This window comes from Bos mutus, chromosome 1 (genome assembly GCF_027580195.1).
Source record: "Bos mutus isolate GX-2022 chromosome 1, NWIPB_WYAK_1.1, whole genome shotgun sequence".
NCBI classification, from domain to species: Eukaryota; Metazoa; Chordata; class Mammalia; order Artiodactyla; family Bovidae; genus Bos; species Bos mutus.
The window spans coordinates 94990669-95004358 of record NC_091617.1 but is presented as its reverse complement, the minus strand read 5'-3'; the positions used below and the strand labels follow the sequence as shown (position 1 = coordinate 95004358).

Genomic DNA, 13690 nt, shown 5'->3' with positions numbered 1-13690 from the left:
TGCCACTTGTTTTTTTTCCTCAGGTACCCAAAAAATTAGGGCTAATTTTGGATTTTCCAAACATTCTCATCCTTAACTGAGAATCCTTATCTTGTTATCATCCTCTCTTGCAGGAGTGTACAGTCCACCTCTTATTAGTGGACGAAGCTGTGAGTCACCTTCCAAACGTGCATTCCACAGGTGGGAAGCACAGCACAAGGGAATGGCACTGTAAAAGCAACAGCATTATACAGAGTTGTTTCTCCATATTGACAGCAAATCAGAAGTAATTTTCTGCCTAAATCAGGGCTTAATTCATTAGCTCACATTAATTCACAAGTTCAATCCAATTTCTCAAAATGCAATAACACAATCTTCCAGCCTAATTATCTTCACTGAAAGTATTTAAAAGCATTTGCTGAGACACCTTTCTTTCTTGTGTCAGACAGGATCAACATCAAGTGAACAGCTGGGGTAGACGACATTCTTTCTAATTGCAGGGGGTTGACCTTTTAGGAAATAATCAAATTTTGCAAGAGAGAAATTTTCCTGAGAGAAATTTTCAAAGGGTACCACTTGGTAAAAAAAAAAAGTTAAAATGTTTATAATTTACATACACTTAAATATAAACACACATATTCTTTTGACATTCTACAGTACTGAAAATATTACAATCTGGTGGACTTCAATAATTTAATCAACTAAGAGACGTTTAAGATTCAAAGAAGGAAATTTTTAACAGAACAAGACAGAGAATTTACAGTTGAAATGTCATCTCATATCACTACCACTTAGGAAAAGTGATAGATACTTCTCTTGAAATAATCATGAGGAAACAGTTGGTCTGTTTTGAAGGCATTTATTTCAATAGCTCATTCACTAAAACCCCCCGAGCTTTAGTCCAAAAAGGTAATTTCGATTTTCTTTTGATAATCAGGAGAATCAAGCCACTTTTCTAAACAATCACTTTTTTAGGTCATTTACTGGGAGAAAATATCTTTTAAAAGCATGTTTAAGGTGAATCTGAAAGCAAAATCAGTATAAGAACAAGAACATTTTATTCCTCAACTCAACCTCAAGTTTAGCTTTTAATTATTTCCTATTTTGTAAGAGTCACTGCTGCCATTAGTCCTGCCTTTGTGAGGCAGCCAGTGTTCTCCAAACACTGTTCACAAACTCATTTAACTCATGCCCTAGGCCAGTAGCAAATCTCCTTTTCCAGCTGCTATACTTTAACAGTTTAAATTTCTAAAGTAAATAGCATCATTTGCGCCTTTAAAAACCAGTTCTGGCAGCGATTAACGAAACTAAACACTTCAGAGAGGTTCAAATATGTACCGTTAGAATTCACACGTCAGATATAAGCTCTGTAACATATAATGAATGGAAATGCCCAAAGTTTAGGAATCCAGTTTAGGCAATGGGACTACAGATTCATTTAAAAAGATGGAGAGTCAATTAACAAGTATATTATTTCATTTTAAATCTGTTATGAGACATGTATGAGAAAAGACAGTACTGCTATTCAGCATTCATGAACCGAAACCACACACGAGCCATGTTCAAGCTCAATGAACTTACCTTATATACTTGTCCATATGTTCCGTTGCCAACAAGTTCCACCAATTCAAAGATTCCTGCGGGGTCCTGAAAGAAAAGAAATAAGCAATAAAAATTCAAAACAATACTCTAGCTGTTGTCTTAATCAAAAGCAAATGCACATTTAAAATTAGCAAATAAATAACAGCTTTGGGGAGGCTCTCTAATGTTAATATTAAAGAGTATTAAAATTTAATTCAGCTGCAGCTATGAAATGAGACAAAATCCATTTGTTTCTATTTTACACTTCTATGAGATGTGTTTAAATCAGACAAAAGGAGACAAGACTTTCATGGAAACAATAAAAAAAAAAAAGAATTAACCCATTTCGTACTGTCAAATGGAAACACACTTGTAGGTACATTGGCATAGAATGAAAGACACATCAATTTAAGGGGTTTCTAATTTTTAAGATCTTTCTGTTTGACATTTCTGATCTGCTGGCTGCAGAGAACGCTGGCAGTTGAGAGAGGAGCGCTACTATACCATGGGGCAATCTTCCGGCGCTGGTCAACGGTTTTCAAGAGAAAATGGAATCCACCTAACTTCCTCTCAGAAGGTATTCCTCTGAATTCATCTCCCTTCCCGACAATGCTGCCTCTGCAAAACACACTTTTGCAGACAGCCTCCAGTTCTTGCAGGACTGGGAGGGTCCTGGCAGGACCCAGAATGCAAAGGAAACTGGAGAATGACGCACATTCTTATCCATGAACAGGTGTCTGCTAATCCTGAGAGTCACCTAAATGTTCCCGTGCTCAGTAAATATCCAATAATTGTGTCTATTATTCCTGAACTACCAACCCCAAAAGTCAAAAAGAAAAATCAAAGCTTATAAAACTCAATTCACAGGCAAAAAGTGACTTTGATCTCTTCTGATTCCTACTTGGAGGGAAATGATTTCTTTAAAGGCCTAGATCAGGAATCACAAACGCACATGTCCACAGAGGGCAAGCAAGTAACAGAGAAGAGTGCGGTGGGCCACGGAGGCCTTTGGCAAACTGAGGAAGTCACATCTCCTTTGTAGGTGGAGGGGGGTGCCTAGGTGGAACCAATAGCTGTTGCTTCAACCTATGAGCACAGTCTTACCAGGTCTAAAATGAAATGAAATTGAACATTTTGCATAATGTGAGATCTCCTCATTTTTAAATGTTAGGCATTAACTCACCTAAAAAACACACACACATTAAACAAAACAACAATGACAAACACTGAGGGACAAATGAAAAAGCCTTCAGCCTCTGACCTGGAAAGCATTTCCCATCTCCAGTCAACAGGTTTTCGGAACACTGCCAAATGGCAAGGCAGTGACTGAGTGGCAGAGGGGAAATCAGACAGACCTTTAGGTTTTTAGACAGACCTTTTTGGATTTTAGGTTCAGACAGACCTGGGCTGAACACCAGCTCTGTCTGGTGTGGCTGCCTGAATCCAGGACCCTCTGGAAGAATGATTCAGTCTCTGTGCAGATAAAACGGGGATGACATCTACCCAGGAGAGTCCTGGGAAAGAGCAGGTGAGGGCTTAGCACCCACCTGCCCGGAGTCACCAATCTAATAGGAATCGTTTTTAAGCTGAGGAATCCCACACCTCTATAACATTTAAAGGGAGAAGTGCTTATATTCATGGAGAAGAAGATAAATGAGTTGAATGTGACAAATTAGAGCTCATTAAAGTGACAGCTTTTATTAAGTCAGGCCCAAGAAAAGCGCTTTACGATGTGCCTTCAAAGATCCCTCATAGAGGGACTTTACTCGTGGTTCAGTGGCTAAGACTCTACGCTCCCAATGCAGTGGCCCCGGGTTCGATCCTTGGTCAAGGAACTGGGTCCCATGTGCTGCAACTAAGAGCTCACCTGCCCCGACTAAAAGATCTCCCATGTCACAACTAAGACCCAGCACAGCCAAATAAATAATAAAAAAAAAAAAAAGTAAATAAAAGATCTCAAGAGCCTCAACTAAAGACCCTACATGCCACAGCGAAGATTGAAGATCCCATGTGCCACAACTAAGACCCAGTCAGATATATAAATAGAAATATTCTTTTAAAGCATGCATTAAAAAAAATCCCACATAGAAAACAAGTTGAGAAAAATAGTAAGACAAAGAACAGTTGAAGCACTTAGTCACTCACAAAACTGGAATTAGCATTATCCATTGTTATAAAGCCAGGAAGGCAAGAAACCCCACTCCAGACTGATGGAGAAGTCCAGAAATTCCATCTCTGCCTCACTTGGTCAGGGAGGTGTGGACAAAGTCCCAGACAGAACCATAAGACAGGACAAAGTGGTGAAAGGGCCTAGAGCTCTGAGCATGGTGATCCCAGAGCTAAAAGTCACTGTCAAGGCCACCCGGGAGGCGCCTCAAGATGGGAAAGAAAAATTGTGTTTGTTAAACTACTAGACCATTAGAGCAGTAGGTTTTATTACAAACGGAGTTAGAAAGAAGTGAGGAAAATTGGGGTGAGGGAGGTGGGGGGGAGAGAAGCCCACAAACGGTGGCAGCTGCTGTTTGTTTCTAAGCTGTGCTTCCTAGTAGTTTGTTTGCTCAGTGGTGTTTCTGCAACAAATTTCAAGAGAGGTTCTACATTTGCTTGAAATACCTCGACTGTGTTTTCAACGTTCATTTTTCTTGTAAAAAAAAAAAAAAAAAAAATGAACGAAAGAAAGGAGATGTAGGATGAAAGGGAAAGTGAAAGCCACTCAGTCATGTCTGACTCTTTGCAACCCCATACAGTGCATGGAATTCCCAGGCCAGAATACTGGAGTGGGTAGCCTTTCCCTTCTCCAGGAGATCTTCCCAACCCAGGGATTGAACCCAGGTCTCCCGCATTGCAGGTGGATTCTTTACCAGCTGAGCCACAAGGGAAGCCCAAGAATACTGGAGTGGGTAGCCTATCCTCAGTAAGTGTTGAATGAGTAAGTGAATGAATGAATGCATTCATTTATTGAGCCCCTACTATGTGCTAAACACACTTATATGTATTATCTGTAACCCTGGCAAGAATTCTACAAGGTAGACATGATCTTCTTGACCCAGGAATTGAACCAAGGTCTCCTGCATTGCAGGTGGATTCTTTACCAACTGAGATATCAAGGGAAGCCCCAAGATGTAGGACGGCGACTGCTGCTGAGGCTGCTGCTAAGTCGCTTCAGTCGTGTCCGACTCTGTGCGACCCCATAGACGGCAGCCCACCAGGCTCCCCCGTCCCTGGGATTCTCCAGGCAAGAACACTGGAGTGGGTTGCCATTTCCTTCTCCAATGCATGAAAGTGAAAAGTGAAAGTGAAGTCGTTCAGTCGTGTCTGACCCTCAGCGACCCCATGGACTGCAGCCTTCCAGGCTCCTCCGTCCATGGGACTACTAACTGCCTTAAGGAGCCTGGGAAGCAGGGGAGGGTTGTGGAAGGGGAGGCAGAAGCAAAAACAGGGTGCAGAGTAGGGACACCCTTCTACACCAAGGGGTCACCCTACCTCACAAACCTCTCATTGGGACTGGGGTTTAAAGGGGAGATCTCAGGAGGAGTGAAGCAGCCGACTTCTAGGTTCCTTCCCCTCCTCAAATAGTTCACTCACAGGCATGTGGCCCTGCCAATCAGATTCAAGAAGACTCAATGCCAGGACTCTCATTCCAGCAGCTCAGAGAGAGGCTGGACACACTCAGGGGGCTTAGAAGCAAAGGTCAGAGGGACTACAGAGTTTGATGGCAACTCATCTTGGGTAGGCAACTAAACTGGAAACAATCATCAAGTTAGGGTGGTTCCCCAGGAAACAGACTCTGAGAATGGCTGAGATTTACACAGAGGGAGTTAGTCAGGGTGTGCCTCAGAATCAACACCAGTGGGGAGTGAGTGAAGAGGGTCTGCACTGAGCAGATGAAGGAACTAGAGCAATGGGGAGGAAATACAGAGTCCATCTGCTCCCACAGGTGGTCTGAAGCCGGATGACTCTTCAGGATCACCCTACCTTGAGGCAAGGGGATCTCTGCCTCACCTCCAATGACCAGTCATTACATACAGGCTGACCCCAGCCCAGTCCCAGAGGTGATGATCTTGGGTGAAGGGATATTCTTTCAGCCGAGAACAATTCCCAGTATCGCTAGCCACCTACACTCCCAACAGGTGGACAGTGAGTGCCTCAGTAGTGGAGAGAGCACTGTAAGCATTGTGGCTAGAAATGAGGCTTTCCCTGTGCCTCACACGGTAAAGAATCTGCCTACAATGCAGGAGACCTGGCTGGGTTCAACCTCTGGGTCGGGAAAATCCCCTGGAGAAGGAAATGGCAACCCACTTCAGTATTCTTGCCTGGAGAATTCCATGGACAGAGGAGCCTGGTGGGTTACAGTCCATAAGGTCACAAAGAGTGGGACACGTAAGCGACTAACGCTTTCACTTTCACTTGCAATTGAAAGCAAAGTCTCCAGGCATCTACCTACTCCAGTATGCTCACAGTAATAAGACAGAATAGCACAGAGTCATGATGGTGTTTGGAAAGAAATCGGCTCTCTGAGACCCTAGAGAGCACAGGCAGAGCTACTGTTCAGGAACACCTGAACTGAGAGCTGACACTAAGATTCCTCCACCCTTCTCCCTGAATCCAAGAGCCTGGGTAGCTGGATGTCTGTGCATATTCCCTTACACAAATGCATATAAATGTTAGAGACTTTGCCTGGCAATCATGGTATAGCTTGAACACTGTAAGTGTTCAGCTGTGTTCTCCATTCTTGCAGGACTCTAAAGTCATTTCTCCCATGGCTCAACAGCAACCTGGATCTCTTGTTTGCAACGGTCTCTTCTCAGCCTGTCCTGGTTGTTCCCTATGAGGCACGGACACTGCTGAGCGTCACCACTCTTGTTGGAATCCATGCTCTCCATCCTCTTCCATCACACTACTCAGTCTCTCAAAGAGATTTTTATTTCTTCTGCCTATCCCTTAAAGGTTGGCCAACCCCAGGGTTCCATACTCATGTTTTGCACTAAGTGCTCATGATTTCATGTCCCAAAGTCCACTATATCCACCTATTCCAATCCATTCATACAACGGGGCTCACCCTCTTTTGCTGGGATTATTTACTTTCAATCAATTCTCTCTTCCTTTCAATATCTCACACCCATCTTCCTAAAATAGACATTTCTAAACACAACATACCACAGTTTAAAGTCCTATACAACGTAATTCAAATTGGAAGTAAAGAATCTGTCATTCTGAGGCCCAGCCTTCAGTCGCAGCCTCGTGTTACATCCTTCTGCCTGCCAAGGTTATTCCTTCTACCATTCTCTTTGAGGCAAGCCCATCCTTGAAGGTCCAGCATCACACCTCCTCTGTAACCTGTCTCTAATTAGTGCCCCACCTCTCTGCACCCACAGCACGCTGTGCACGACTCCATGATAACCCCTCTCATACAGTGTGCTCTCCTCTTCCATTTCTCCCCCTTGATGCATTACAAATGGCCTGAGAGCAGGCTCTGGAGCGTATTTATCTCAGTGTTTCCCAGCACTTAGCATGGCGTCCAACACACAGCTGGTAGACAAAACTCTTTTCCCAATAAGACTGATGTCCCACTCCCCATGCTCCACAACATGAGGAAAGGAAGTTGCAAAAAATGGGATCATGTATATGTATCGCTGAGTTGCTCTGCTGTGCATTGGTAATCAGCTATACTCCAATACAAAATAAAAAGCTAAAAAAAAAAGGGGGGGGATCAGAATGCAGAGCCAAAGGTCTAACAAATTTACCTTGTTTCTTTTTCCATCTAGACAAAGCTGTCCCAGACACTGTCCCTTCCGCAACACCCTGACCCAGTTCCCAATTGCACAAAACTGTCACATGTATGGCTTCCCAGATGGCACAGTGGTAAAAAATCCGCCTGCCAATGCAAGAGACACAAGACATGCAGGTTCGATCCCTGGATTAGGAAGATCCCCTGGAGAAGGAAATGGCGACCCACTCCAGTATTCTTGCCTGGAAAATCCTATGGACAGAGAAGTCCATGGGATCACAGAGTCAGATACAACTGAGAGACTGAGCATGCACACATCACATGCATAAGCTCCTATGGTATTCCCAGCTCTAAGGAAAATTATAAGGCCCAATGGTGTAAGCTGTGCCTCAGGTGAGTGGAGAAAACAGCTTGTCAGGAAGTGACCATATACAATGCAACAAGCAGAAGACTGTGCCTAATGATCATGTTACAAAGACAGGAAAGGTAAGAGGCAAGAATCAGCTTAATTCTTCTCTCGTATTTGCTTAGCCGCTCGTAAAGCCGGGATGGGCAGCATGAAAGAAGGTTACGTATACCAAGGAGAAAAGAGCACATGTTGACATTTACCGAAGTCAGGAATCTAGGAATCTCTGTTGGCTACACATGCCTTTATTCATATTGTAACCTTTGCTGCAAGGCTGAAAAGAAAATTTAATTCTAAGGTAGAGTAGTTTGCATTATTTCATAATGAAATAGAACAACATATCAAAAGACAAGCTGTTCCATGAAAGAAAATGTAACTTTTCAGCAAGTACTAATGAAGGCAAATTTGGTTAGTCATAATAATAAAAATCACAATAATCACTAACATTTTATGAGCACTTATGTGCCAGGTACTATTCTAAGCATTTTCCATGAATAGGTTATTTCATTATCACAACTCTATCAAGTGAGTGCTGTTGCTGTCTTTGGTTTCAAAGGAGGAAACTGAGGCACGGAAAGAGAAAGCATTAAGTCAAGGTTGTACCATTGATGGGTGACTGGTCAGACTCCCTGGGCTCTTCACCAGTCAGTACCCCAGCTACTTCATGGAATCTGAGTTCCCAGCCCTTGATTTAAAACTTGCTAGACGGCAAGTTTCAAAACTGCCCTCTGTCTCAGTTTCTCCATCTGTAAAATGGAAACAATAGTATCTCCCAGACAGGGTTGTACTATGAAGACTGTGAAGGTGTCCAGACTAATTTAGGGCCTAAATAAGATGTTAATAAATATTAACCTCTTTTCCTTCCTTTCTTTTCCTCTTTAAAAAGAGTTCATTTAATATACAAGGAATATGCCACAGGAAAATTCAGTCTATGTATCAAATATTTTCAACTATTAAGCCAGTAAAAGAAAACCAATTGTTTGTTAACCAGACTACCAGGTGCATAACAAACCAGGTCAGATATTTATGGACAAAAAAGGGTCTCTTTAGAAATTAGCGAGATACTTGGGAAGACATATTCAATTTTGAGGTTTCCTGGGATGCTGGAATAAAATTTTCTCAGCTATCAGCTGATGAAATTCAGGTGGCATTGACAGGCTCGAGTCTGACTTCTCAGCAGGGTGGAGTGATTTAAGATCTAGGAGTTAATACTCCCAGTCACTGAGTTATACATTAATTCTCCCAGGTCCCCTGAATGACATTGGATTTATTGGAACACTAAATAACATATATGGACTAAATCCCAAAGACTGGAAAAGGCAAACCTAAATATATAACTAGGAATGGCTACTTCCTTAGCATCATAAAAGATCATGCATATTCTTCCCAGTCTTTCCCCCTCCTCTGAAAATGAAATCAACAGAGAAATTGGGAGCATGCAATAGATTCTAGATAACCCTTCTCCCAAACTTCTCTCACAGCCATTCTGTGACTGGTCTCTCACTTGAGGTCACCAGTTCTGTGGCAGGGTGAAATAAACCCCCACAGAATACGGACGACTGATAGGGCTCCTAGAATAACTGTCTACCCCCAGATTCCCCACTGACATCTGTCAAAAGACTGTGCTTACTCTAAACTAAAAGACCAAAATGTTATTTCTCTTAGAACCATATTTAGCAGCTGTTTTGTTCGGTTCCAGCCCTAACTGACAAGCATATGCTTACAAAAGCAAAACAGAACAAAGAAAACAGGAACAGTAGGAGAACTCTCCATATTTATCTTGAGCCTTCAGGCTTCTCAACACCGTCATTATTCCAAAGTAAGCAGAGAACTGGGAATCACTGTGCTGATGCACCCGGCACCCCCAATCCTAGTCTGTGATGCGCAGGCAGCCGGACAAGGTCCCTCCCATCATTTTTCACTGACTGTCTCTTCTAATGTGAGGGTCTGAGAAGCCAAAGGTCTTGCCTTCCACGATGAGGTCCATTCAGTTCCTAGGTACAAGCCTCCAGTGCAATACGAGCATGCTTAGTTGTGTCCAACTCTTTGTGACCCCCGTGGGTTATAGCCCACCAGGATCCTCTGTCCATGGAATTTTCCAGGCAAGAATACTGGAATGGGTTGCCATTTCCTACTCCAGAGGATCTTCCCAAACCCAGCGAACTAACCCACATCTCTGGCGTCTCTTGCATTGACAGACCGGTTCTTTACCACTAGGGGCACCGGGGAAGCCACACCCTCCACACCCACCTAATGTCAGAAGTGGAAGCAGGTGGTATGCTGGCCCTGCCTCTTGATGCTTCCGGTCTGATGAAGGAGTAGACATGAGCACATTAACTACACACACACAGTCATTAAATTAAGATGACAAGTGACATGCAGGAAAAAGACAAGGAGCTCCCAGAGTATATTCCTGGAAGACCTACAATATAGTTCAGATCTCTTCACTAACATCCTGCCCAAGACATGCCTCTCAAATGCAATAGATAATTCAGGTTAAAAAATTATATATATATATATATAAAATAACATAAAACACTGGTTGCTGAATTTTCTCACTTGATCATCTATATAAACTATGCAGAGCTACCAGAGGGTTGGTGTAAAAAAGTTAGGTTTCAAGTCAAGATTCTGCTCCGCTAGAGTTATGTGACTGCTCATATTCTGGTTTACCCATCTGTAAAATGGGATAATCCCGCTTGGCCTGTGGTCTTTGCAAGGCTGTGTCCCATTCAAGCTGGGCACCTCCTGAGCCGCACGTGTCCCTGGTTGTCCTGTGGGAAGGGTGGTGCTGGGGCAGGCCGAGTCGATGATGCCAGCTGCCCTATAGCTGCGCTTGGCTAGATGGTATTGGTGTTTGGACATGGCCCCAGGCAGACCTCAAGGGACACTGTCCTCGATGGTGGTAGCTGCTAGCCCTTGGGAAGGTGGACCAGAGCCTCTCCACTTCCTGTTCCGGTCCCAGGTCCACCTGCTGCTCGGCAGCCAGAGGCAGTTTACCGGCTTCCCCCATGCCTGCCACTGCTGCCCCGCTCCAAGCAGGACTCAGCAGCTCCAGCCTGTCCCCAAGAAAGCAGCCTTGAGAATGAAATCTGAACCCCAGCTCCTCAGATTAATAGGAGTGAGACCTAAGCTATAACAGCCATTATCGCTGTCCCTGGGATAGACAATGGCCTAAATGCTTTATATACATTTTCCTATTTAATCTTCATAGCGACTGTAGCAAGTAGATATTACTAACCCCAGTTTTCCAGTGATGAAACAAAGGCTTTAAGAATTAGGTAAGTTGCTCAAGGTTAAATAGTTTGTGGTAGAGACAGCAGCCAAGACCAGACTGTAAAGGGAGGATAAAAAATAGCCCCCATGAGGACTGTTCTGAGGATGAGAAAAGCATTTAGCACAACGTACAGTGCATGCATGCGCGGTAAGTTGCGTCAGTCATGTCCGACTCTTTGTGACCCGTGGACTGTAGCCCGCCAGGCTCCTCCATCCATGGGATTCTTCAGGCAAGAGTACTGGAGTGGGTTGCCATGTCCTCCTCCAGGGGATCTTCCTGACCCAGGGATCGAACCCACATCTCTTATGTCTCCTACATCAGCAGACGGGTTCTTTACCAGTAGTGCCATCTGGGACACACGGTACCAATGCCCACAACACATGGCAGTTCTTAATAAAAAGAAGCTACTACTATCATTGCCGTTGGCACTGGTACCATTAAAAGCTGCCCAAGATGACAGCATTGTCAGCAGCAGAGGCAGGGGATGATTGAGCTACAAAGAATACTGACTACTTGAAGTGAACAAAGTAATTGACAGTGAGAGGCAATAAACCATAGTAGTTAAGACCATAAACTGTAACCACAAAGCCTGATTCTGATCCCACCTTCACCTTTTCCTAGCTCTGTGACCTTAAACATATCATTTAATTTCTCTGTGCCTCAGATTCCTCAACTGTACAATAGTGATGACAGCAGTAGGATTATTACAAAATATACAGAAAACATTTCAAGCAGTGACTGGCATATTCCAAGCACTCAGAAGTGTTTTTAATAATCATTTTCCTAGAATGCAAAATCTAAGAAGGAAAGAATCATACTGGTTTTGTTCACTGCAGTGTCCCTACCACCTAGATAAGTGACTGGGACATTACAGACAATATATTAACAGTTGCTGGATGAATTAGGTCCCCACATCACCAATTCTACCACCAAAAGCCATAGTATGATAAGATCTCTGACATTTGGAGTAGGGGTTTCTGAGACTGTACCAATAAAATCCCTCTCCTCATTTTTTCCAGAACAAAGTGATTCCAAGGCAGCTCCTATATACTCATAAAATCATAGGTTTTTCCAACAGAAAGAACTGAAGTGGCATGTCCAAGGTCTCAGCTAGTTAGTAGCAGATTTAGGTCAAGAGTCCAAGTCCTTTGACTTCTAGTCATTCTCTGCACAATAAAATCCTTTGATAAACCAAAGTAATCACTCACTGTCTTTCAAAAAGTGGGCCTGGAAGGCAAGCGAGCAGGAACTTTGAGGAAGGTAAGGAGGATGTAGCCACTAGCTTTCAGTTGTACATTTCAGGTACTTGAGTTGAGAAGTGAATTTATTTCATACCCAGAAACAATGCAGCAAGATTTATCACACGTTGCCAAGTTGATATCACTGAGACAATCAAGTCAGTAGTTCACAAGTATATATTAACATAGATTGAAAGGGATTTGAAAGGGATTTTTCAAAATATTTTTTTCTCAGTTCACAGACTATATTCACACTCACATTTAGCTTAGTTCCAAATTACAGCTGACCCTTGAACAACACAGGGGTTGGGGGGCTGAAAATCTGTGTATGACTTTACATTTGGCCCTCTGTTTCCACAGTTCAGCATCAGTGGATTCATGGATGGTGTAGAACTGTAGTAGGTATTTATTGAAAAAAAACGTGTTTATAAGCAGACCTCTGCAGTTAAAACCCGTGTTGTCCAAGGGTCAAGTGTGTTTCCTTACAGGAGAAAAAAAAAGATTTCTGCATAATTGTTAATTGCTGTTTTCTGGCTTACATTGGGAAAATGGGCCTAGATGATTAGAAAATTAAAATTTTAAAATGAGCAACCTGAGAAGGACTTACAACATTAACTTGGCTATTTAGTTTGATCTGAGGACACAGGTATTTAAATCCTTTGTCAACTGTTAGAATTCACCAGCCAGCCCGTCTCAACCTTCCTGAGCTGGAGTCCCCAAGCCGTGGCCACAAACCTGCCTGTGCACGTGTGGACTAAACAGAACCGACCACTCTCTTCAGGGACAATTTCCCATACAACTGCAGTCAGGGAAAGGCACACTAACTCCACGAAGTAGACTGAGAGAATTCTCCAGAATACTAGGTCATGACACAGGTTTTGGACAAGAAGCGATCGATGTCCACCTTCCAGAACTTCCCTCAAATCTCCCACAGTCACTCCAGCTCAAACATGTCAAGTCATTCTAAAGATCAATACGCACATAAAGCCCTCCCACCCATCCCCCTTCCTTCCTGATGTCAGGTTGTTGCAGAGATTATACAGCAGTTCGGGGAAATGTATCAGTTCAGAGATACACAAACGTGGGATGTCTCTAGGCCTGTCAGGACAAGGTAACTTTCCAGTATTTCCAGCAACATGAGGTCGAAATGATGGGAACCAGACTAGCAAAGATTTTGGCATTTTGCCTTTTCAAAGATGCTCAGATGAAGAAAAAGGATAGCATTTGCAGCTGATGGACTTTAAAGACAAGAACTGATTGCCTAAAGAATTAAGTAAGAAAGATTAGGAAACCATCTAAGGTTCCATTTTGAAAAAAAAAAAAAAAAAGAGCCTTAACCCTGTCCCCCAAAGGTTAACCACCTGCTTACAATAGACCAAGGACACACATGTGCTTGCAAGCATTTCCAGGCTTTCTCCCCACACCTACAGCAATCCTGCAGTGGACAACAGGCTCTCTCTGTGGGATGAGGAGGTTAATGT

At 43.2% G+C, this 13690-nt stretch overlaps 1 protein-coding gene across 9 annotated transcripts in view; it reads right to left on the bottom strand.

Moving 5' to 3' along the window:
• TNIK (TRAF2 and NCK interacting kinase) overlaps window positions 1–13690 on the bottom strand; it is a 406980-nt gene that overhangs the window by 320066 nt on the left and 73224 nt on the right. For all 9 annotated transcript variants that reach the window (XM_070373248.1, XM_070373278.1, XM_005905573.3 and 6 more), the window contains exon 2: window positions 1561–1626. In XM_070373248.1, the coding sequence (XP_070229349.1) occupies window positions 1561–1626 (66 nt within the window). The remainder of the gene's footprint in view (window positions 1–1560; window positions 1627–13690) is intronic.